This window comes from Pristiophorus japonicus, chromosome 1 (assembly GCF_044704955.1).
Source record: "Pristiophorus japonicus isolate sPriJap1 chromosome 1, sPriJap1.hap1, whole genome shotgun sequence".
NCBI classification, from domain to species: Eukaryota; Metazoa; Chordata; class Chondrichthyes; family Pristiophoridae; genus Pristiophorus; species Pristiophorus japonicus.
Genome location: NC_091977.1, coordinates 41189745 through 41215436, shown reverse-complemented (window position 1 = coordinate 41215436; position 25692 = coordinate 41189745). Strand labels below are relative to the sequence as shown.

The 25692-nt window shown below is 46.7% G+C and overlaps 1 protein-coding gene across 7 annotated transcripts in view; it reads right to left on the bottom strand.

Moving 5' to 3' along the window:
• LOC139262996 (teneurin-3-like) overlaps positions 1–25692 on the bottom strand; it is a 924456-nt gene that overhangs the window by 276715 nt on the left and 622049 nt on the right. For all 7 annotated transcript variants that reach the window (XM_070878430.1, XM_070878437.1, XM_070878446.1 and 4 more), the window contains one exon: positions 23909–24127. In XM_070878430.1, the coding sequence (XP_070734531.1) occupies positions 23909–24127 (219 nt within the window). The remainder of the gene's footprint in view (positions 1–23908; positions 24128–25692) is intronic.

Sequence of the window (25692 nt, the reverse complement as noted above, 5' to 3'; positions counted from 1 at the left end):
ATCTCAGGAGTCAGGACCAGCTATGAGAAGATGGACGAGGAGAGGGGCAGCCATGATTGCCTGGTCACTTCCCCTGGTACAATACGTCAGCTGATGCACAAGCTCAATGACATGGGGATAAAAAGTATGCACAGACTCCACAAGCCTAGCTTCATCCTGCTGATGTGTCCTCGCTGGTACTTCGATGAGTGGCAGGCGCCCTGCAGCATCTCACTCATGTGGCATTCCTCAACAGGGAGCTCAGACAGTCAAGTGTCGGTAGGGTATTTGGAAGTGGTGGATATCAAAGCTGAGCTCCGCGTATCCGGTCCTCACCGGACATCCAGACCTATGAACATTCCAGCAGGGGTCAGTGGATAGTGTTCAGTAACAGAACCATAGCTGGTTTTCCCCTCCCTTAGCCCAGACCAGTTTCAACTATCCCTAGCACTATCCTGATTGAAATTACATAGGATACAGGCACAAAAACAGGCCATTCGGCCCAACCAGTCTATGCCGCCATTTATGCTCCACTCGAACCTCCTCCCGTCTTTTCTCATCTAAATCTATCAGCATAATATATCTATTCCCTTCTCCCTCATATTCTTGTCTGGCCTCCCCTTAAATGCATCTATACTATTGGCCTCAACCACTCCCTGTGGTAGCGAGTTCCACATCTTCACCACAGATCAGTGATCAAACTTGGGATCTTCTGAGTCAATAAGGTTCAAGAGGCGCAATGCGATACATTTACTCATTGAGTCACCAAAGCAGCTGATAGCTATTTATTGCAGAGTCCTTTCACCCTGTACATTATGTCCTGGGAGGGAAGATGCATTAGACTGCAGTAATTCCTTGCTGATATTCTCTGGGGGCTGCCAAGCTGAAAGGACAACAGAATTTCCCACTTTATTCATCGCCGCAACCTGGCATTGCAGGGTGTGGAGAAGGGAAGACTGGCAAACTGACTCAGGGGATCCTTCGAGCCAGTCTGCAGAATATATAAACGAGAGTACCATGGGAACGAAGTGCAGCTGAATGCTATGAGCAGCTTCTGAGTAGTGCACGTCATTCATCATCAAACAGCTGCAAAAATTATAATTTTGTAAATAAACATTACAACAACGCATCTCCCTCGCTGCTTTAGCTGCTGGCGTTAGTTGAGTTCAGATTCAAGAAGACTGGCATCCGTGAACCAACTCCCAAAGGCTACAATGCTAAATCATTTTATCTCAATGTTACAATCGGTTTGAATTTTATGGGCCGATGATTCTGCCACTGGGAGGGAGCACCAGCCCTTATTCATGGCCGCCTTCAACCTTACAAAGGCCTTTGACACGGTCAACCACGAGGGTCTATGGAGAGTCCTCCTCCGTTTCGGATGACCCCAAAAGTACGTCGCCATCCTCCGCGATGACATGCAGGCCGTGATCCTTACCAACGGATCCATTACAGACCCAATCCACGTCCGGACCGGGGTCAAACAGGGCTGAGTCATCGCCCCAACCCTCTTCTCAATCTTCCTCGCTGCCATGCTCCACCTCACAGTTGACAAGCTCCCCGCTGGAGTGGAACTAAACTACAGAACCAGTGGGAACCTGTTCAACCTTCGCCATCTTCAGGCCAGGTCTAAGACCACCCCAACCTCTGTTATCGAGCTACAGTACGCGGACGGCGCCTGCGTCTGTGCACATACAGAGGCTGCACTCCAGGACAGAGTTGAAGTATTTACTGAGGCATATGAAAGCATGGGCCTTACTCTAAACATCAGTAAGACTAAGGTCCTCCACCAGCCTGTCTTCGCCGCACAGCACTGTCCCCCAGTTATCAAGATCTACGGCGCGGCCCTGGACACCGTGGACCACTTCCCTTATCTCATGAACCTCAGCCTCCAACACCGCCTCCAGTGTGCCAGTGCAACCTTTGGCCGCCTGAGGAAAAGTGTATTTGAAGACTGGGACCTCAAAACTGTCACCAAGCTCACGGTCGACAGGGCTGCAGTAATACCAGCCCCCTTGTATGGCTCAGAAAATTGGACCATGTACAGCAGACACCTCAAGTTGCTGGAGAAATACCACCAACGATGTCTTCGCAAGATCCTACAAATCCCCTGGGAGGACAGACGCACCAACGTCGGCGTCCTCATCCAGGCCAACATCTCCAGCATTGAAGCACTGACCACACTTGATCAGCTCCACTGGGCAGGCCATATCGTTTGAGACTCCCAAAGCAAGCGCTCTGCTCGGAACTCCTTCACGGCAAAAGAGCCAAAGGTGGGCAGCGGAAATGCTACAAGGACACCCTCAAAGCCTCCCTGATAAAGTGCGACATCCCCACTGACACCTGGGAGTCCCTGGCCAAAGACCACCCTAAGTGGAGGAAATGCATCCGGGAGGGCGCTGAGCTACTCGAGTCTCGTCGTAGAGAGCATGCAGAAATCAAGCGCAGGCAACGGAAAGAGCGTGCGGCAAACCAGTCCCACCCAGCCCTTCTCTCAATGACTATCTGTCCCATCTGTGAGAGAGACTGTGGTTCTCGTATTGGACTGTTCAGCCACCCAAAGACTCATTTTAAGAGTGGAAGCAAGTCTTCCTCGATTCCGAGGGACTGCCTATGATGATAATAGGAGGGAGCCTGGTGTAGCAGTGTAAACACAGAGAATTGACTCACATGTCGAACTTTCGGAATCCAAACAACGGGGGGGCGGGGGCGCCAGTTTAAATGCAGTTTTAGATGTTACTGATGTCCCCTCTTTTCGTCATTACTGCTCAATATCAAAATATATATATTTTTTATAATTGTGATTCTTGTTTGTGCTCATCCTGCTAAGCTTTTAAAAGACAATTCGCATTCCCTGGGTCAGGCACATCATGGGTCAAAAATACAGTGAGGCTTCTTCTCCTCCACTGACCCTGCCTCTGGTAGGGACATTATAAATGTGCTCATGAAGGTTTCCTTTGGCTGGTATTATTAGTGAAGTTTTGACCATTCACTAGAAATACTTAGAAATACTAGAAATAGAAGCAGAAATCTTAATGAATGCACTCATGGTATCATTCCGGAGATGAGGGGGCTGACTTATGAAGATAGGTTGAGTAGGTTGGGCCTATACTCATTGGCGTTCAGAAGAATGAGAGGTGATCTTATCGAAACATATAAGATAATGAGGGGGCTTGACAAGGTGGATGCAGAGAGGATATTTCCACTCATCGGGGAAACTAAAACAAGGGGGCATCGTCTCAGAATAAGGGGCCAGCAATTTAAAACTGAGAGGAGGAGGAATTTCTTCTCCCTGAGGGTTTTAAATCTGAGGAATTCTCTGCCCCAGAGAGCTGTGAAGGCTGGGTCATTGAATATCTTTAAGGCGGAGATCGACAGTTTTTTGAGGAGCGGGCAGGGAAGTGGAGCTGAGTCCATGATCAGATCAGCTATGATCTTATTAAATGGCAGAGCACGTTTGAGCAGCCACGTGGCCAACTCCTGCTCCTATTTCTTGTGTTCTTATGCTCTTTGAGTTTAGAAATTTCTCCTCCTCTTAGTCCTTTAATGGCCTAGCCCTTTTCCTGTGACTGTGACCTTGTGTTCTAGATTCCTCAGCCTCAAGCTGTCGCTATCACTCTACTAGGGGTAGAATTTCCTTTTTGGGTGCAAACAGCAATCCAGTTGCAAATTGTGCCAGTTTTGAACAATGTCTTCTGCTCTTCCTTGAGTTTCTGCTCACTCATTTGCATATCGTCAAACACAATTATCGGTTATGGACCAGCCAATCGGGCAGCGTATTAAAACACAACTTTAAAAAAAAAATGTTGCTTTAAAAAAAAGTCTGCAATATATTTATTGATTTTCGGCAGGTTTTGGCTGCAATTTGACCCTCCGCGACAAAAACCCGGTCGGCGGGATCCTCGGGATACCTGCTTGCAGCGGCGCTTCCACATACTGCCGGGGAGAGGTGCGCCGACGCAGATTGCATTTGTGTCCTACTTTCGGCACTCTCCCGACCCGGAGGCCGCGCCCAGAATACCAACAAAGTCAAACCTGTAGTGCCGCCCTGCCAGCAGCAATAAGTGTGAAGACCTGCGAAAAGGTCAGTTAGTTTTTATTTTTAAATTATTTTTCAGCGATTTAGTAGGCAAGGGTTTTTTGAATGTTTTTTCAATTTTTTTTTTTGGTTTGTTTTTCCCCGATCCCAAAGCCTCTCTCGCAGCGCTGCCGGCCCCGGACTAAAGTTGCCGAAACTCGCGGTTTGTGCCGCGAATCCTCGTGCAGCGCAACTTTACAGACGGAAATGCTGAAAGTTAGGCTTAAAAACGGTAACGTAGCAACAATGGTAATTTTGCCGTAAAACTACTGTTTTTGCCAAAAACCGAAAATCTAGCCCAAATAGTACCTAGGTGCAGTTTAATGAATACAGCCGAAAATGGGTTTATCACAAAAAAATAAGCAATTTTAATCAGTGTCAATTCACCACTTCTGAGGAACCTGCTTTTAAATGACTGAAAATGACTTAAAAATATACAGAACCATTTGCTAGTTATATTGGGGTACAGTAATTTCTTAGTCAATTAAAAAAGTATATATTCAAAAGCTTTTAAAATGTGCCTGTTAGTGTCTTTACACCCAAAAGTTCCAGCTTAATTTTTAGAGCCTTCACGAAAGCCCACAAACGAGCGCAATTAGTGGAAACTCGCCAAGGCGGTTAATTTACCTTGGGGCGTGGCCAGTTTTGTGGGTGGGACTTGCTTATATCGCGATGTCTTTTTAAACTCGCGCAAAGTTTGCGGAAACTTGAGTTGCACTGAATGTAATTTGCCCTTAAAATTCCGCGATCGCTGACACGGATTACACCGAATCCGGCCAAATTACGTCAAAAAAACAGCAGAACCGAGCAGAAACTCCAGGCCTCAGTGTCTTTTTTTTCCTGTCAAATCGAAGGTGCTGTTGACTCACGATTATTAGTACTGGATTAGGACTGTTCAAACATTTAATTTAGCACTTTCACAACTAATGGACCCAAGATGATTTCACTCAATTAGTTTAGATTGGATTCTAACCCAAGAGGATCGGGCTTGACTAGTCCAATGCTCTCTCCTGGCCAGCCTCCCATCATCCACCCTCAGCTCATACAAATCTTTTTAGACTGTACCCTATCCCGCACTACGTCCCCTCACCCATCACCCTGTCCTTGCTGATTGACATTGGCTCCTGGTCATCCAATGTTTCAAATTCAAAATTTGCGTCTTTGTGTTTAAACCCTTTGTGGCCTCGCTCCTCTCTATCGCTGTAACCTACTCCAGCCCTACAATCCCACCGCGCCCCACCCAACTCTTCTTTCCTGACTCTGGCCCACTGACGCTGCATTGGGTTCCCTCCACGTGCGCCCCCACCACCCCCCCGCCTGCCCCGGCAAGATTGGACTCGCCCCAACTTAGCTGTTCGCAGGCCTGCAGTGCCCCCAATTGCAGTGTCCGGAGCCTGCTGGTGGTCCCGAGGAGCTTGCTTGATGCCCGCCGGCTGTATGTTAACGAGGCCCATGCCTCGTGATGGGCCAGACACTCTGCCGGTCTGCCACTCGAATACCGCATGGAGGGAAGGTCTCCCATGCAGTGGGCTAACCCACTGTACCACCTAATGCCCCAGATTACTACTTCCTGACTGTTGCCAAAATTCCAGCATTCTCCAAGTCAAATGCCAAGCACATGGTGTCAGAAGAGCATGCTCTGCCACTTAATAAGATCATGACTGATCTGATCATGGACACTTCCTTGCCCGCTCCCCAGTTGATTGGCGTTTGCAAAGAAATCGGATCTCAATACAAAAAGGGGATCATAACCATAGAAACAAAGCACGATCCACTTGGGGTCGGCATGACAACTTTTCAGACAATCTCTTAAGAGGCTTTAGTAGAAGCAGCCTAAAGGATTACAAGCCCGTTGTAATCCTGCTTGGCTGATTTTTATTTTGGTGCTGAAATGTGATTCAGGGTTTAAAGACCATGCTAATTAATTTTTAAATATCACCGCCGCATAAATTTATAATTGTTTAGACACCGCTTCAAACTGGCACTCGTATATAGTTATGTTTAGATGATGTTACATTGCAGATTGCAACAATTGGCCATCCCATTATCAGGCACAGGGTTCCTATTGCTTTACTGCAATACCAATTTGCAGGAAGCAGTACTTATACAGTCCATATCACATTTAAAGCTGGAGTATGCCACCGACTTCACCTTTCCTTTCCCTTAACTGCAAACAGTATGTGAAGTTTTAAAGCTTTATTTGCCAAAGATCTTGGGCGAGAGATTTGGTTGGAGGGTTCCTGAAGCGCTAATCTCAGGCTGCCGCTAAATGTAGCGGCGGGAAATTTTCTGCAACGTGGACAGGAAAATTCAGTGGTTGCGCACTGAGAATGGAGCGGTAAGGGAAGTGTTCTACACTCCTGAGGGCGCTAGGCTGGATACGCAACTGAATATCCCATGCTAATGAGCCGGCTTCGTAGCAACCGAAGAGAGGCCTCCCTGCAACAAAAAAATTCCAAACAAAAAACATTCCTGATACATAACTCACCCCAAATAAAGTTAAATCGCAAAAAATATATATATACACATCAATCACACTTACCTCATGCAGCCGTTCCTTTGCTAAGCACCTGGGACCGCTCTGCAGGCCAGCTTTCTCTGACGGTGCCACTACGTGGCGATGCCTCTGTGTCGTTACCGGGACCTGTCCACCCCGGCGCTATGCTCCTCAGCACCACAGGTACACTGAAGCTGCTGAGCGGCGCGGAATGTCGACACTCGCAGCTGCAAACCCTTTGGCGACCCTGTAGCGCTCCTCGTGAGGGGCGCTATCCAAACAAATTTCTCCCCCCAAGGCTTTAGCAGTGTTAGTGTGCAAGGTAATTTGGTTTTCCTTTTCTAGACTGCTGGCTTGGGCTAGGAATGAAGAACATTGGGATGCATTTAGACTTCAAATTGTGCCCACCTAAAATTTAGTGTGTCTAAATCCATATAAATACCCAGATTCATTTTCCTGGTACATTGAAGAGCCTGACAGCCCTTGAACCCTTTCAGGCTAGTTAGTAGAGAACCATGCATAAAAACCTCTCATATTACTAACCTCCGACATTACTGCCACAGAATGGCAACACAGTCTCATTTCTAGAGTGAGCGATCAAGAACACAGACCTCCATGAGGTAATGGGAATTTAGACTCGTGCCAGGTGTATGAACACAGGCTAGTCCCAGGAAGCAGGCCCACAGACCAATGGCAGGAAGCAGACCCACAGACCAACGCCAGCAAACAGGCCCACAGACCAATGCTAGAGAACACAAGCTAAGGGCAAGGAACAGGAACCATGAACACAGATCAACGCCAGGGAACAAGAACTTAGATCAATGCCAGGGAACATGAAGGCAAACCAATGTTAGGGAGACAGACCAATGCCAGGGAACAGGAATACAGACCAACTGTGAATGGGGAAAGTGTACGTTTCATGCAAACTAACAGAGATAGACAGGCAAATGTAGTTGCCCAATATGCCCCATCAGCCTTGCTGTGCGCAAATTGGCTGCTGTGTTTACCTAAATAACTATTAATTGGCTGTCTTTGGGATGTCTTGAGGACATTGAAGGAACTTTATAAATGCAGGCTCTTCCTTCCTTTACTTCATGGCTACCAGTCAGTTCCCCGAGTGATCTGGGAATGGCACTGTGCTTTGGGTTTTCCTGCTCACCCGTTATACCTTGTATGACCTCCCAATAGCTTGGGAAGACTAAAATCTTTAAGTTCTTGCTTGGCTCCATTATGCAATCATCAGGCAGACATATTCAGCTCATGAGTGTGTCAGTCACTGCAGCTGATCTGCAGGGAGCTTGAACCAGCTGGGTTACAGGTGCACCAAAACAAATCCAGCAAAAAACAAATAATGATAATGGCTTGAAACGGTATTCTCCAGAGGGATCAGGGTACAACATACCCTCATTAAAAAATCAATGTAAAGTAAAGCTCCTTTCACATCATTAATTCCCCTTTTTCAACACTGAATTTAATATTGAAGGAAACAACTTGTACTCATAGTGTCTTCAGGTCATTCCAAAGTACCTCACGGGCAATGGAGTACTTTTGAAGAGCAGTCACCTAGACAAACTTGGCAGCCAATTTGTGTCCAACAAAGTCCTACAAATGACAGAAGCAATGGAAAGAGAAATGCTGGCCAGGACATTGGGAGAACTCCCCGGTCGTCTTTGAAAAGTGCCACGGTATCCTGTATGGTCTCTTAAGCCAGAAGATTGGGCTAGAGGTTAACATCTCATGTGAAAGACATCACCTCCAAAAATGCAGCACTGCCAGCCTAGATTATGTACTCAAGTCTGTCACAAAACTTGAATCTACAACCTGAAATAAATCAGCATTTTGACTGTGGTGTCCACTTGTCGATGTGGAAGATCACTGGAGCAGGTATGCCATTCTAGAGACCAATGAAATATGGGTTTCGTTTTAAAGAGTGAAATTGGGGATGGTGAAAGAAAAAGTAGGAAGGCTGGACCTGAACCAGAAAGGACAGGGAAGGGTAGGTTTGATCTAAACCATTGAAGGTCAAGGCAGGGTGAAGCAGCTATGTTTGTGCAGAAAGCATGGGCTGGTGCTGGTGCAAATTAGCCATTCACAGGAGCCAGGACGCAGGCTTGAGCAGGACCTAATAGAGGTAAATGATGTTTATAATTTAACCATTCCAGCTGACACAGCAGACATAATCTTAAATGGTTGTTTCGTATTGTAGTGTGTGGAAATACATGCGTCTTTCTCCCACAAAGACATAGCATGATATTTTCAATGCGGAGTACTTTCCATTACAGTATTTTCCCATGGTAGGGATTGCAGTGAGTGCTCATTCAATACGTAAACAATGCATGGAGTTTTATTATAAACAACTTAGTGGGTCTCTTGTGGCATTTCTCAGGGTGACTTGAAGGATAGAGTTCTGATGAAAGATCATCGCCCTGAAATGTTAACCCACGGTTTCTCCCCCCGCCAATACTGCTTGATCTGGCTCAGTAGTAGCAGTCTCGTCTGAGTCAGAAGATTGTGGGTTCAAGTCCCACTCCAGCGACTTGAGCATGTAATCTAGGCCGACACTCCAGTGACTCTTCCGATCAAAATCACCAAACGCAAGGATTCGAAAGTTGCGATTTCTCGGATGTAATTTTGTTAGTGGGTCTGCTATGGAAAATCAATCAGCTTTTCAGATTGGCTCAGTGGTAACACATGCACCTCTGCATCAGGGAGCTGTGGTTTCTTGCCCCACTGCAGGACTTTTGCTTATAATCTACACTGACATTTCAGTGCAGTAGTGAGGACTTCTTTTGGTTAAAGTGTGGCCCTGCCTGTCTCCTCAGGGGGATGTACGATGGCATCATGTGAAGAGCAAGGGAATTCTCCTGGTGTGCTGGCCAGTATTTATCCCTCGACCAATACCACCAATAACAGATGACCTGGTCATTTAATTCATTTGCTGTTTATGGGATTTTGCTGAGTGCAAATTTAGCTGCTGTGATTGCCGACACAACACCAGTGACTACACTTCAATGGCTCTAAAGCAGTTTAGCACGGCCAGGGCACATAAAAGGAGCTATATAAATGCATATTATTTTTTTCTTTTATTCTTCCTTTTTTTAAAATGAAAGGGTCATTACAAGCTCGAGTGAAGAGGCAGAGGGACTGAAATCATATTAGTACCAAACACATTAACACATTTGTATAAGATTCTTAAAGCATTTCTTTTAAATAGGTTAATGCTGTCATTAGAATACCAGACAATGCACTTCCTAAGAAAGCAGTAACACGTGACAAATTTTACATCTTGCGATTTCAATCCCAGAGAATTTAATAATACAAGAGAGAGGCTAACCATACTACAATTATAACTACAAGTACTATTACAATTACAACCATTACAAGTACTGCAACCACTATGATGGCAAGTACTACTGTAACTTTTTTTTAAATATTCGTTCATAAGATGTGGGCGCCACTGGCAAGACCAACATTTATTGCCCATCAGTAACTGCCCTCGAGAAGGTGGTAGTGAGCCATCTGCTCGAACCGATGCAGTCTGTGTGGTGAAGGTACTCACACAGTGCTGTTAGGGAGGGAGTTCCAAGATTTTGACCCAGTGACAATGAAGGAATGGCGATATTTTTCCAAATCAGGATGGTGTGTGACTTGGAGGGAAACTTGGAGGTGATGATGTTCCCATGTACCTGCTACCCTTGTCCTTCTAGGTGGTAGAGGTCGCGGGTTTGGGAGGTGCTGTCGAAGAAGCCTAGGCAAGTTGCTGCAGTGCATCTTGTAGATGATACACGCTGCAGCCACGGTGCGCCGGTGGCGGAGGGAGTGAATGTTGAAGGTACTACAACTACAACTATTACCACTACTATTAACTTATGCTATGCTATGTTGTGAGGATTCACACCACAAGCCTCCACACTGTGAGCTCCAAGAGTTGTAATGTGCTCTCAGGGGAAGCAGGCACTAGGCACTACCCTCACAGTAGGAGAAAGAGACTAAATTTATGAGTGAGTCATCGTGCTGCAGCAAGTCAAAGTGGATACATCCCATCCCGCAAGGTTGAACAATTTGTGCAGCTGAAGCAGAGAAACCTGTAAAACACGAGTCCCTTTCTGACCTGAAAAGAAAACTGTTACTTGCTGGCTGACAGTTAGACACCTCATTTAGAAAATGACAATCTACATGACTGAAGTTAGAGGACATATTATCTTGTTCTCACCTTGAATCAATTGACTATTAACACATCCGTAGACATTTTTATGTAACCATAATGGTTGTGTAATGGTGCAACCTTCATGACTAAAAATATCCAAGGTTACTAGGTGTCAACACATAAGGAAGGCCATTAGAAATCTGTGGAAATCTCAGTCAAAATCCTTGCAAACTTTGTCACAAACTCCGCAACAATCGATAGAACTGCAGAGATGCTTGGGGCGAGGGAAAGCATCAATGATTCCTCCCCTGCACTCGGCACTTTTGCACAAGCTTTGCTCCCTCTGTCCTCTCCTCCCCACTGATATGATGACACTGTCCCAAGTTGTAACACGGGCAGTGGGTTTGAAAGTGCATCCAGCACCACTTCCCAAACCCCAATGGGTGTAGTTGCTTCAGTCAGGGCACACCTTCAGGCTCTCTCAAACCCTCCACATTTACCTCAGTGTTGCTGCTTCTCTCCAGTGTTGCTTTACTCATAGCACCCAGCTCTTGACAGGGAAGCATGTGGGCTTTGTGGGAATTTGCTATCAGCGTGCGTCATTCCCCTCCCTCCCGTGGCGTGCTGCTGAGTTGTGACTCCTCGGAACTCTCATTGGGGTAGAAAATGGCATGCGTTGTGCCAGTTCTTCAGACATACAATGGGTGCAAAGGAAACCAAGTTGTGCCCAATCAGAGCAAGCCCACTGCTAAATTTACAGGGCCCATTTTTTACATAAGCGTTCGATGCCTTGAATATGTAAATTAGGAGTCTAACACATGTGAAAGGATCCTTTTACAAAAGTAATTATCAAAGAACGGGGCAGGAACCAGGCTCAGAATTCTTCTGTGGCTGCCATTTTCGACTCTACCCCGAGCCCGCTCCAAGCCCCCTTCCCTCCACTGGCCTGAATGCTGCTGCTGAGGCAGGAGGCCCTAAATTGTTTTTCCTTATCGGGTGAGCTGGATGTGGAGTGGAAACCAGCACCAGCAGTCCGCCCCAAGAATGTAGCTGACGACTGATTTTTATTAATCCTCAGGCCTCGTCTAAACTATTTCATTCCCACTTACCAAAAAGGGCATTAAACCTCATCATCATTGGCAGTCCCTTGGAATCAAGGAAGACTTGCTTCCACTCTAAAAATGAGTCCTGAGGTGACTGAACAGTCCAATACGAGAGCCACTGTCCCTGGTGGGATATAGAGTCATTGAGGAAAAGAGTGGTGGTACTGGTTAGCCGCACACTCTCTCCGCTGCCTGCGCTTGGTTTCTGCATGCTCTCGGTGACGAGATTCAAGGAGCTCAGCGCCCTCCCAGATGCACTTCTTCCATTGAGGGTGGTCTTTGGCCAGGGGCTCCCAGGTATCAGTGAGGGTGTTGCATTTTATCAGGGAGGCTTTGAGGGTGTCCTTGTAATGTTTCCTCTGCCCACCTTTGGCTCGTTTGCCATGAAGGAGTTCTGAGTAGAGCGTTTGCTTTGGGAGTCTTGTGTCTGGCATGCGGACAATGTGGCCTGCCCAGCGGAGCTGATCAAGTGAAGTCAGTGCATCAATGCTGGGGATGTTGGCCTGGTCGATACTGAGATTGCATGGGTGCCCGAAGTCCTCCAGCTTAAGACAACGGGCAGGCTATTGAACTCTGGAGAACATCACAGCTGAGCTCGAGACTGATGCTGACCTCACTTAATGTCCACACATGTCCACTTGTTGGTAGGAGCCGGGAAGGGGTGGGTGGAGGGTGCATTATCTTTGGATAGCAATCAGTAATCTCCAACTTCTGTATTGCACCCAAGATCTTTTGAGCATTTTGAAATCAGTGCAGCAGAGGTAGTTGAGAGATTAAGGATCTGACGGAGACAAAGGGTTAGGGTTAGGGTTCGGGAGGATATTTTATTTCTTTAAGGAATAACCAGGCACTGATGAGGTTCCGGAGGAATGAAAGGAAACAAATGGAAGGGGAGATTTTCTGCCTTTGGTGCTCTCGGTGTTTTGCAGAAAGTGGAAACTTGCGCATCCGTAGCTCATGATTTTCCCTTTGTTTTATTGGGTGGGCTGGGAGTGTGCAATTGCCCGGTATATGCATGTGACAAGGTGGAAAATCTCCCCTGTAGTGTCTATGTCCGAAAAGGACAACAAACCTACCCAGGTAACTACCGCCTTGCAAACCTCACATCAAAACAGGTAAGCTGCAAGAGTGCCTCAGTTGTGCAGCAATACCACAACAACAAACAGATGCATGGAATGAATAGGGAAAGAACCTGATTAACAAGCTTCTTTTGACCTCATCACAGACATGGAATTTCCTTGTTGATGCACATTTGGACTTTCAGAAAATGTTTGGCAACACTATTCATCAAAGAATTCGAATGAAATAAAAGTGTGCTTGTAAATTGTTTGTTGGGTCCTGGGAGATTGATCCAAGTGCACACTTTGCTGTGTTAGCATTTCAACAGTGCAGCACAACAGGTCCGAGTGTAAAATGGCTGCCGACTTGCTCCTAATATTCAGTGCATGTGCAGACTTGCTGTGGCTGTTCGGTCAGTGCATGTGCGATGTGCTGACATCATCATTTCGACCAATGATGAGCCAAGAAAACAGCGCATTCGACTGGATACATAAGCTTGCACCATCTTGAACATCCAGGCTAGAACATGGGATTGGTTAGGAGGTTGATAGAATATGAGGCTGGATAGAAAGTGGGCTACAATAATGGGAAACGGAGCACTCACCAGAGGTGAAAGATCAGAGTGCGGTGAGGTGTTGAGAATGGAATTGGAGCATAGAATTTTGTTGTTTCTAATCTACATTAATGAGCTGGATACCAAAAGTAAATGCAGCTTGCCTGGTTTCCTAACAACATTAAACTAGGGAAACCAGCAGAGACAGGATGTAACACAAACATCTGCAGATGGGTTTAGATCATTTATGCAATTGGTCAAGTGGCAAATTAAATTTCACATTGTAAAACGTAAAGCACTGCACAAAGGTTACAAAATGAGGAACACAAGTAGACAATAATCAGTACTGAATTAACACAAGGAAATTTGAAAAGGGAATAATCACCAAGATACGTCACTTTCAATCTCTCAACAATGAGATAATGTGATTAAAAATGCTAATAGAATGCTGAAATATATGGCTAGAACAGTACAGTGCAAGCATACGCTGGCCATGCTAAAACTTCACAATACACGGGAACGATCACGTTATGGTGTCCAGTTCTCACCATACGCGACAAAAAAGATTTACCTACATTGAGAAGTGTTCAAATAAGGCCGAGTCTAAAGGGGATAAGCTGTGAGGAAAGATCAGAGATACTTGAGCTCTCGACTTTAGGGAGAAGATGGATAAGGGGATGGGATCTTGCTGAGGTACCTATAAATATTAAATGGCATATAGTTGGATAAGGTAAATTTAAAAGATTATTTCTAAGTAAATGAAGAAAGCAGAAGCAGGGGACTTTGTTGAGATGTATAAAATATTAAATAGTGTCGAAAGACGACATATACTCAGAATATTACTTCAAAGTATATCAGGAAAATAGATTCAGGGGACATTAAATCAAATTAGTGAAGAGTAAATTTAAAGCACACACGAGAGAAAACTTCGTACGGTCAATTTTCTTCAATCCCCACCATCCCCGCTCCCCACCCCTCCTCCACTCTATGCTATTCAGAAGGAGCACGTCCTAAGTGACATGTCATGAACCTGGCTGTATTTCCACATTTTGAATCAGTACTCCTCCATGTTGAACATGCTTAGCGGAAGCACTGAGGGCAGCCAGGGAGCAAATGCACTCTTGAGTAGGTGACTTACAGAAGTACAGAAGTAGGTGCAGGAGTATGCCATTTGGCTCCTCGAGCCTGCTCCACCATTCAATAAGATCATGGCTGATCTGATCTGATCTTGGCCTCAATTCCACTTTCCCGCCTGCTCCCCATAACCCTTGTCTCTCTTATCATTCAAAAATCTGTCTATCTCCATCTTAAATATATTCTAAGACCAGCCAGATTTCAATGTTCATCACCAAGAGGGGCTCAGCAGCATCACCACGATCAAAGTGGCTGGGTCCCGATGGACTTAACTAACAAACTGGGCTCAGGGCAAATGGTGAGAAAACCAACATGAGGGAATAGTCTATCGGACCTCGTCCTCACCTCGAACTCAAAGGTTGACTGCTGCAGTGATCGTGACCTTAATAGTACCATTCCTGTGGAGGAGGCCGTCTGCAGGTCAGATTGGAGTAGACAGCCTCCCTCGTGAATGTAGCATGTAAAGGCAGTTTTGCCCAAGCAGGTGTACCTACGACTGTAGGTATAGCGAAGACTTGGTGCAAACAAACCTCTGTCTCGTAAGGCTCTTTCCATTACCTCCACTTTCAAATGACATGAAAGTAGAGAAATGCCAAAAGGGATTTCCAGATCCAGATTTTTCATAGTAGCAATGAAAAGTCTTGCTGCGGAATATCTGGGACAAATACCTCCAAAAATAAACAAGCTGTACAAATTGAGCCCTCATAAACCCAAAAGGTAAAATTAATTTTCATAAATGCGCCAAATCAAAATAGAGCTGCACCCTCTTTAACCTCTGACTTTCTGTCACCTCAGATTGACCTCGAGACTCACTGCCTGTTTGATATGGGTGTTCTGAGTGCACAGCACATCACCCATGAGAACATTGGGGAATCATGCCGACATTCATTTACATTCAATTGCACCACATTATAATATTAAACCGTTCAATTTGCTGGAATTCTTTGAGGATGTAACGAGCACGGTGGATAAGGGAGAACCAGTGGATGTGGTGTATTTGGATTTCCAGAAGGACATTCGATACAGTGCCACATAAAAGGTTACTGCACAAGATAAAAGTTCACGGGGTTGAGGGTAATATATTTGTTGTGTATCTGTAAAGCATGCACTCCCATGTTCCACCACCAGGGAGCTCATCCCCTCAAGTCCCAAGGGAGCACTGTATATAAGCCGGCCCCTAAGGCCTGTTCCTTACTCTGAAGTGTCTTTTTAAGGACTGAGGTCACTGTTATTTAACCTCCCCTGTGTGCAGCCTCATCTGTGTTAGGAACACAATAACTGGCGATGAGAATACGAATCCAAAGCAAAGATGCAGCAAACTGTGGGCATCCTGGAGAAGTTCTCGGAGGGTAAGGACTGGGAAGCCTATGTCAAACGGCTAGACCAGTACTTTGTAGCCAACGAGCTGGACGGAGAAGGAAGCGCTGCAAAAAGGAGAGCGGTCCTCCTCACAGTCTGCGGGGCACCGACCTACAGCCTCATGAAGAATCTTCTGGCTCCGGTGAAACCCACAGATAAGTCGTATGTGGAGCTGTGTACACTGGTTCGGGAGTATTTTAACCCGAGGGAGAGCGTGCTGATGGCGAGGTATCGGCTCAACACGTGCCAGCGATCTGAAGGTCAAGAAGTGGCGAGCTACGTCGCCGAGCTAAGGCGACTTGCAGGACAATGTGAGTTTGATGGCTACCTGGAGCAAATGCTCAGAGACTTTTTTGTACTGAGCATTGGCCACGAGACCATCCTATGAAAACTTCTGACTGTAGAGACACCGACCCTCAGTAAGGCCATTGCGATAGCACAGGCGCTTATGTCCACCAGTGATAACACCAAACAAATCTCTCAGCACACAAGTGCTAGCAATGTTCACAAATTAACTGGAACTGTGTTTGCGAGCAGAAATGTACAGGGCAGAACCCACAAGTCTGCAACTGCCAGCGGGCCTCAGGTGACCCAGGTGACTCAGAGTCCGCAACAAAAGATGAATGTAAGGCAATTCACACCTTGTTGGCGTTGTGGAGGCTTCCATTCAGCCTATTCATGCCGCTTCAAAGGGTGTTTGCAAGACCTGTGGAACAATGGGGCACCTGCAACAAGCTTGCAGATGAGCTGCAAGCCCTGCAAAACCTGCTAACCACCACGTGGCAGAGGAAGATCAGTCCATGGTGGGTGAAACAAATTTCGAGCCTCAGAGAGAGGAGGCAGATGCTGAAGTTCACGGGGTGCACACATTTTCAATGAAATGTCCACCTATAATGCTAAACGTAAATATGAATGGCTTATCCATAGCCATGGAACTGGACACTGGCGCTAGCCAATCCATCATGAGTAAAAAGATGTTTGAGAGACTGTGCTGCAACAAGGCATTCAGACCAGCCCTGAGCCCCATCCACACGAAACTGAGAATGTACACCCAAGAGCTTATCAGTGTCCTGGGCAGCGCCATGGTCAAGGTCACCTATGAGGGCACGGTGCACGAACTGCCACTCTGGATTGTCCTGGTAGATGGCCCAACACTGCTTGGAAGGAGCTGGCTGGGCAAAATCTACTGGATTCCCAGCACTATCACATGTCGATGAGGCCTCGTGTACACAGGTTTTTAACAAATTTCCTTCCCTTTTTGAGCCAGGCATTGGAAACTTTTCCGAGGCGAAGGTCCGGATCCACTTGGTCCCAGAGGCATGACCCATTCACCACAAAGCACGAGCGTTACCTCACATGATGAGGGAGAGAGTAGAAATCGAGCTGGACAGGCTGCAACACGAGGGCATCATCTCCTCAGTGGAATTCAGCGAGTGGGCCAGCCCGATTGTTCCAGTACTCAAAAGTGATGGCACAGTCAGGATTTGCGGCGATTATAAAGTAACGTATTAATCGTTTCTCGCTACAGGACCAATACCCGCTACCTAAGGCAGACGACCTATTTGCGACGCTGGCAGGAGGCAAGACGTTCACCAAGCTCGACCTGACTTTGGCGTACATGACACAGGAGCTGGAGGAGTCTTCGAAGAGCCTCACCTGCATCAACACGCACACGGGACTGCTCATCTACAACAGATGCCCGTTTAGAATTCGGTCGGCTGCAGCGATCTTCCAAGAAACATGGAGAGCCTACTCAAGTCAGTACCACACACGGTGGTCTTTCAGAACGACATATTGGTCACGGGTCGGGACACTGCCGAGCACCTACAAAACCTGGAGGAAGTCCTCCAGCGACTGGATCGCGTAGGGCTGCGGCTGAAGAGGTCGAAATGAGTCTTCATGGCAACAGAAGTGGAGTTTTTGGGGAGAAAGATCACGGCGGACGGCATTTGGCCCACAGACGCCAAGACAGAGGCTATTAGGAACATGCCCAGGCCACAGAACGTCATGGAGCTGCGGTCGTTCCTGGGACTCCTCAACTATTTTGGTAACTTCCTACCGGGGTTAAGCACCCTTTTACAGCCCCTACATGTGTTATTGCACAAAGGTGAGAACTAGGTATGGGGGAAAAAAACAAGTAATTGCTTTTGAGAAAGCCAGAAACATTTTATGTTCCAACAAGCTGCTTGTATTGTATAACCCGTGTAAAAGACTTGTGCTCGCATGTGACGCATCGTCGTAAGGAGTCGGGTGTGTATTACAACAAGCTAACGTTGCGGGGAAGTTGCAACCTGTCGCCTATGCTTCCAGGAGCTTGTCTAAGGCCGAGATGGCCTACAGCATGATTGAGAAAGAGGCATTAGCGTGTGTGTTCGGGGTAAAGAAAATGCATCACGGTCTGTTTGGCCTCAAATTTGAGCTGGAAACCGATCACAAGCCCCTCATATCCCTGTTCGCTGAAAACAAGGGGATAAATACTAATGCCTCAGCCCGCATACAAAGGTGGGCACTCGTGCTATCAATGTATGACTATACCATCCGCCACAGGCCAAGCACCGAGAACTGTGCAAATGCTCTCAGTCGGCTACCATTGCCCACCACGGGGGTGGAAATGGCACAGCATGCAAACTTGTTGATGGTGGCGCAGCCCGCAGACTTGTTGATGGTCATGGAAGCGTTTGAAATTGATAAATCACCTGTCACGCCCGCAAGATTAGGACTTGGACCAGCCAAGATCCTCTGCTGTCCCTAGTAAAAATCTGTGTACTGCATGGGAGCTGGGCCAGCATCCCCATTGAAATGCAAGAGCCAATCAAGCCGTTCCAGCGGCGAAAGGACGAGCTGTCCATTCAGGCAGACTGCCTGTTGTGGGGTAACCGCGTAGTGCTACCAAAAAAAGGGCAGGGAGACGTTCATCTCGGATCTCCACAGCACACACCTGGGTATAGTAATGATGAAAGCGATAGCCAGATCCCATGTGTGGTGGCCCGGTATCGACTCTAAGTCAGAGTCCTGTGTACGGCAATGCAGCGTATGTGCTCAGTTGAGCAACGCACCCAAAGAGGCACCACGAAGTTTGTGGTCCTGGCCCTCCAGACCATGGTCGAGGATCCATGTCGATTATGCGGGCCCGTTTCTCGGTAAAATGTTCCTGGATGCTTTTTCAAAATGGATTGAATGTGAAATAATCTCGGGAAGCACCGCCACCGCCACCATTGAAAGCCTGAAAACCATGTTTGCCACCCACGGCCTGCCTGACATACTGGTCAGTGACAACGGGCCATGTTTCACCAGTGCCGAATTTAAAGAATTCATGACCCGCAATGGGATCAAACATGTCACCTCGGCCCCGTTTAAACCAGCCTCCAATGGGCAGGCACAGCGGGCAGTACAATCAAATAGAGCCTTAAACGAGTCACAGAAGGCTCACTCCAAACCCGCCTGTCCCGAGTACTGCTCAGCTACCTCTTGAGACCCCAGTCGCTCACAGGGGTGCCTCTGGTTGAGCTACTCATGAAAAGGACACTTAAAACCAGGCTCTCGCTGGTTCACCCCAACCTGCATAATCAGGTGGAGAGCAGGTGGCAGCAACAAAATGTAAACGATGGTCACGCCACTGTGTCACGGGAAATTGATTTCAATGACCCTGTGTATGTGCTAAACTATGGATATGGTCCCAAGCGGATCACGGGCACGGTGATAGCTAAAGAAGGGAGTAGGGTGTTTGTAGTCAAACTAGACAATGGAAAAATTTGCAGAAAGAGCCTGGACCAAACGAGGCTGCGGTTCACAGACTGCCCTGAACAACCCACAGCAGACACCACCTTTTTCGAGCCCACAAAACACACCCAAAGGATCAACGACACCACGCCGGACCAGGAAATCGAACCCATCACGCCCAACAGCCCAGCAAGGCCAGGCTCACCCAGCAGCCCTGTAGGGCCAACAACATGCCAGCCCAGCGAGGGTACAGCCAACACACCAGAACAGACATCTGTGAGGCGGTCCACCAGGGAAAGAAAGGCTCCCAACCGCCTCACCTTGTAAATAGTTTTCACTTTGAATTTGGCGAGGCAAGGGGGGGGGGGGCAGGGGAGTGATGTTGTGTATCTGTAAAGCATGCACTCCTATATTGCACTACCAGGGAGCTCATCCCCTGAAGTTCCAAGGGATCCCAGCATCCCTTGGAAGCACTGTATATTAGCCGACCCCAAAGGCCTGTTCCTCACTCTGGAGTGTCTTATTAAAGACTGAGGTCGCTGTTACTTTAACCTCCCTGTGCGCAGCCTCATCTGTGTTAGGAACACAATAATATTAGCATGGATAGAGGATTGGCTAACAGAGTCGGGATAAATGGGTCATTTTCCGGTTGGCAAACAGTGCCGCAGGGATCAGTGCTGAGTCCTCAACTATTTACAATCTATATTAATGACTTGGATGAAGGGACAGAGTGTAATGTAGCCAAGTTTGCTGATGATACAAAGATAGGTGGGGGAAAGCAAATTGTGAGGAGGACACAAAAAATCTGCAAAGGGATATAGACAGATGGAGTATAATGTGGTAAAATGTGAGGTTATCCACTTTGGCAGAAATCACAAAAGCAAATTATAATTTAAATGGATAAAAATTGTAAAGTGCTGCAGTACAGAGGGATCTGAGGGTCCTTGTGCATGAAACACAAAAAGTTAGTAAGCAGGTACAGCTCGTGATGAGGAAAGCAAATGGAATGTTGTCCTTTATTGCAAGGGGGATAGAGTATAACAGCAGAGAAGTCCTGCTACAACTGTACAGGGTGTTGGTGAGACCACATCTGGAGTACTGCGAATAGTTTTGGTCTCCGTATTTAAGGAAGGATACATTCGCATTGGAGGCTGCTCAGAGAAGGTTCACAAGGTTGATTCCGGAGGTGAGGGGGTTGACTTATGAAGATAGGTTGAGTAGGTTGGACCTATACTCATTGGAGTTCAGAAGAATCAGATAATCTTATCGAAACATATAAGATAATAAGGGGGCTCAACAAAGTGGATGCAGAGAGGATATTTCCACTCATAGGGGAAACAAAATCTAGAGGACATAGTCTCAGAATAAGGGACTACCCATTTAAAACTGAGATGAGGAGGAATTTCTTCTTCTCAGAGGGTTATAAATCGATGGAATGCTCTGCCCCTGAAAGCTGTGGAGGCTCGGTCATTGAATATATTTAAGGTGCAAATAGACAAGATTTTTGAGCAATAAAGGAATAAAGGGTTCTGGGGAGCGGGCAGGAAAGTGGAGCTGAGTCCATGATCTTATTGAATGGCGGAACAGGCTCGAGGAGCCAAGTGGCCTACTCCTGCTCTTATTTCTTATGTTCTGATGTGGTGATCTGCTGAGAACGATTTCAGCCCCTTTTGCCCATTCCATACCGGTGACATCTACCATGCAGAACAGGAGACCTGCCCTCTTTATACTCCCTACTAAAAAAAAAATCTTTGATATTACAGTACAGGTGCAGCGCCTAAAATCCAGAACACTCGGGACCGAGGCTATTCCAGATTACGGGCTTTTCCGGACTTTCGATTTGTTTTCCGATGTCACAAATCCTGATACACCCGAACCCAGGTTCGAGTATTTTGAGTACTTCGGAACATCAGGAAGGGGGCGGGCGGGGGGGCGATTCCCGCTGAAGAGCTCTTCGGGGCGTCTGGCCCCGCCAAGGAAGATATCGTCGGGTGGGCTCCGTCAAGGAGGTCATCCGGCCGACCCTGCCGAGGATGTTGTCGGGCGGGCCGGCGCGGAGGCTCCGAGGTAAGGGCAGCGGCGGTGGGGTGAGGCGAGCGCCGGCGAGGAGATGCCTGAGGTCGGGCAGCGGCAGGGCCCCGAGGTCAGCAGGGTTGTCGGGTCCGGACGACCCTGCCACCGATTGGTCCGGAGTCCGGAACTCCGGATTTTCGACGCTGCTAGCACTTACCATTTGGAAAGTAATCCACCCTCAGCCTCAAGGACAAAGTTCTCAGAGACATTCTTGTTAAATTGCCAACGGTAGCACTCTCGCCTCGAAGTCAGAAGGTTGTGGGTTCAAGTCCCACCCGAGACTTGAGCACATAATCCAGCCTGACACTTAAGTGTAATACTGAGGGACAGCTGCACTGAGAGGTGCCATCTTTCAGATGAGACATTAAACCAAGGCCCTGTCTGCCCTCTCAGGTGGATGTAAAAGATACCATGGTACTATTTGAAGAGGAGCGCAAGCTCCTCCAATGTTCTGGCCAATATTTATCTTGCTGTGCGACACTTGACTATCGCGCTTCCCGACATTAAAACAGTGATTACACTGCAAAAGTTCTGATGAAGGGTCATCGACCTGAAACGTTAACTCTGCTTTTTCTCCACAGATGCTGCCTGACCCGCTGAGATTTCCAACATTTTCTGTTTTTATTCAGATTCTAGCATCCGCAGTATTTTGCTTCTACAAAAGTACTTAATTGGCTGTAAAAGCACTTTGAAACATCCTGAGGACATGAAAGACGTTATGTAAATGCACATTATTTCTTTCGGTCTATATTATGGGACACATGTATAGCCATCACTGATTCCCAATATTAGCCCTGTGTCCTAATTGGTATATCTGTGCATGGAGGAATTTCCGGCTTGCAAGCAGCAATTTCTAATGGCAATGTCCCGTGAAATCATATCTTACAAATGGAAATGAAAAGACAGGCAGGATAAAAGGAATGTGCCGGGCAAGACCTTCCCAACTCCCAACAGCGTCAGGCTCAGGGTCTCTTCATGATTTTAGATTTGAAACTGGCTGCCGACGGTAAACGCACAAGTTGCCGCACTGCCAGCTGCAGTTAATAGAGTCAGGGAAGATCCGGTCATCAGAAACAGAAAGGAACATACTTAAACAACACCAACAAAGTATCGAGAACCAATGTTCACCGTAGGCTGACCTTTGTTCTGCACAACCTGTTGCTTTTCATGCGCGGTCCCTTTAAATTTCTGCGCATGCGGAGTGTAAAAATCGGTGAGTGGCCTGCGCGGGGCCTTGCAGATTACTGCACGGCCGTGCGCACCTTAGCGGGAATAATGCATGTAACATTTCCCTGTAGTCCAACAGCAAAGTAAGCTAACCCAAAGGTATAGTCAAAACATTGAATCGTCTGCAGCAAGTGAAGCAAAACCCGAAGAAAAGTACAAAGCTCTTCATTTGTTAGTGTGCCTTTCGCTTTCTTTCCAAACAACTGAGAAAAATAATACAGAACCAAAATCCCGCCGAGCTCCCAGCGCTGTGGTTAAACAAAATAATCATACACTAAAATATGTAATCACTGCCTTCCCGGAAGAGAAAACAACCAAGAGAGCCCCGACTGGGGTTATTATTGTGTGCTCCATTCAGATCGAATACATCCTACAAGTGACGCATTAAAGCATGCTTCGATGGTTTGTTTCCCCAAACAGCAAGCCAATAGCCGTATAAGAACTTCTTGATTTTTGAAGCACGTTGTTTAAATGCAATAGCTGGCAAACTGCCAATGGAGCTGCTGCTTTAGCACAAGGCTCCGATCGAACAATCCCAGCATGTGTTCCCATCGCCACCCGCTGAGGGAATGTTATTGGAATTCCTATTGCATGCCGGAGAATTGCCGCTTCAGCGCCCACTGTATCCGACAGCGGCAATCCTCAGTCAAACAGCAAGCCAAGAGGGTGACTTGACTTGCCTGCAACTCGGATCTGAATGTGCTTTTACAAAATGGGGTTAGTACTTGACTCAGCTCTTAATGGCTAAGTGACAAAAAGTTGTTTGTCAGTCGCGCACTCAAGAGAGAGAAAAGAGGCGTGCCGTGCAATAAAGCTTCTTGTTAGGAGCAAGTGCAGAGAAGAGCGGTTTAGTAAGAGGCTGGGAAGTAACCTGTCATGTAGACCGACACTCCCAAACCTCTTCCAGCGAAAGGAATTGCTCAGAAGTTAGAAAATGCCAAGAGACAGGAGGAGTTGATAGATGCAGGCAATTTCTTACCATTACTGGGCACACAAGCTGTGCCTGAACTGGCCTGAGCTAGATATGAATTTGCACTGTATTCCTCATCATCTGTGTCAGAATCATGAACTGGCTGCGTGCCGCTGTTGCCAAGCAACCGCCTTTGGTTGCCATTGGCATTGGGCGATGAAAGCGGGGAACCGGCCTGCTCAATGGCTGATGGACTGGACGAGGAGGAGGAGGATGGCATGGGAGGACCTGAGGAAAGATAAAATGAGGGTTTTGGTGTGTGATGGTAAAATCAAAGCATTATTTTCCACTGTCAAAAAAAAAGCTGCACAAGTGAAGACATTCAAAAGCAAAATGGATAGAAATAGATTCAAGCGTGGCCAGACAAAGAAACCAATTTGCTGCTATTGTCTTGAGTCATGTAGAGTAAAATTAAGAGTTGAGCAGATTGATGCTTTCTGCATGTTAATCCTTTCCACAAAGTGTGTTTGGATTCCTTAATACTATGAGCAAAACATTAGCTAACTTCAATATCAGTACGTGGCTGCTAACGAGCACAGGAAGAGACCACAATATTCTCTACAGCCTCTCTGGACACGGTCATGCTCAAGCTAGTTAAAGAATGTCATAGGAGCTTTAAGGTTTTTTTTTCCCTTTTTGCTTTTTGTTCCCAGTTCAGGAGTGTGATTGCTGTAAGCTTCTCTTTACATTAGTCTTTGGGGCTCTGTCTCCATGCACTGTGGGGCTCTGATGCTGAATGCAGAGACCTGATCGCCAAACAGCGCAGACACACAGGCTAATCCCATGCATGCAACTTGCTGCCACAGCCCTCTTAATCCGACAGCAGGTGAACCGTCCAGCTTTCCCGTGGGTATATGATGCAGTCAGTTCCCCTACTGGTCGAGCCATTTACACTATGGAATAATGCAGCCGACAGCGGCTGTACCTCTGCTAGGTAAAGGCATTTAGATGCTGCATTATCAGGGAGCAATCCTTCACTGCATCATTTCGGAACCCAATACTTCGGAGTGTTACTGAGGCTGCGATTGAGCATCCTTTCCCTGCTCACTTCCTGGCATCAGGACTAATTAGTGCAAATCAATAAGTTATTAAAAACCAACAAATATTGCCTCCGTCAACTGTGTAAGGTGGTTATACTTCTGTAGGCTGCTTGGATGTGATACTTTCTTTCAAAGGGAGCTTTCATTCGTAATTCTTTCCATAAACATCTTTTAAATCGTTGCCCCGTTCCCAGCTCTCGCACAACGGTGTCAGAACCCAACGGCTGTTTCAGCCACATTTGCTTGCAGATATCCCTTTCGGAGCCCAGTGTCTTCACACTTCTCTCTGTTCGGCTGCCCACATATTCATAACATTTAAATTATATGTAACATTTAACCCAAGATGACAACTGTAGAAATCTGCCACGGTCTAAAGCAGCATCAAAGCTAAAATAACAGAAGCTGCGCTGTGCTAATAGAGAAGACAAGGTTTGGTAAAAAAGGATTTTGACAGGTTTGATTCAGATCCATTCAAAAGGGATCTTGTCCCTGGAGTAACCAGCAGTCAGTACGGATGAACACGAAATCCAAACATGTCACTCCCCTTTAACCCAGTCAGTTTGGCATTTTCACACCAAGAGCAATCTTTTCAGCTTCATAAATAATATTCAAACAGAAGTAAATTTATAAATAAATTTAAATGTAAATAGTGCAATTCGAGCTAAAATGACACAACCGACACATCCACAACACAAAAGGGCTCACTGACTGCCCTTTATATATGAAGTGAAAAATGAAGTACTTTGGCTTTGT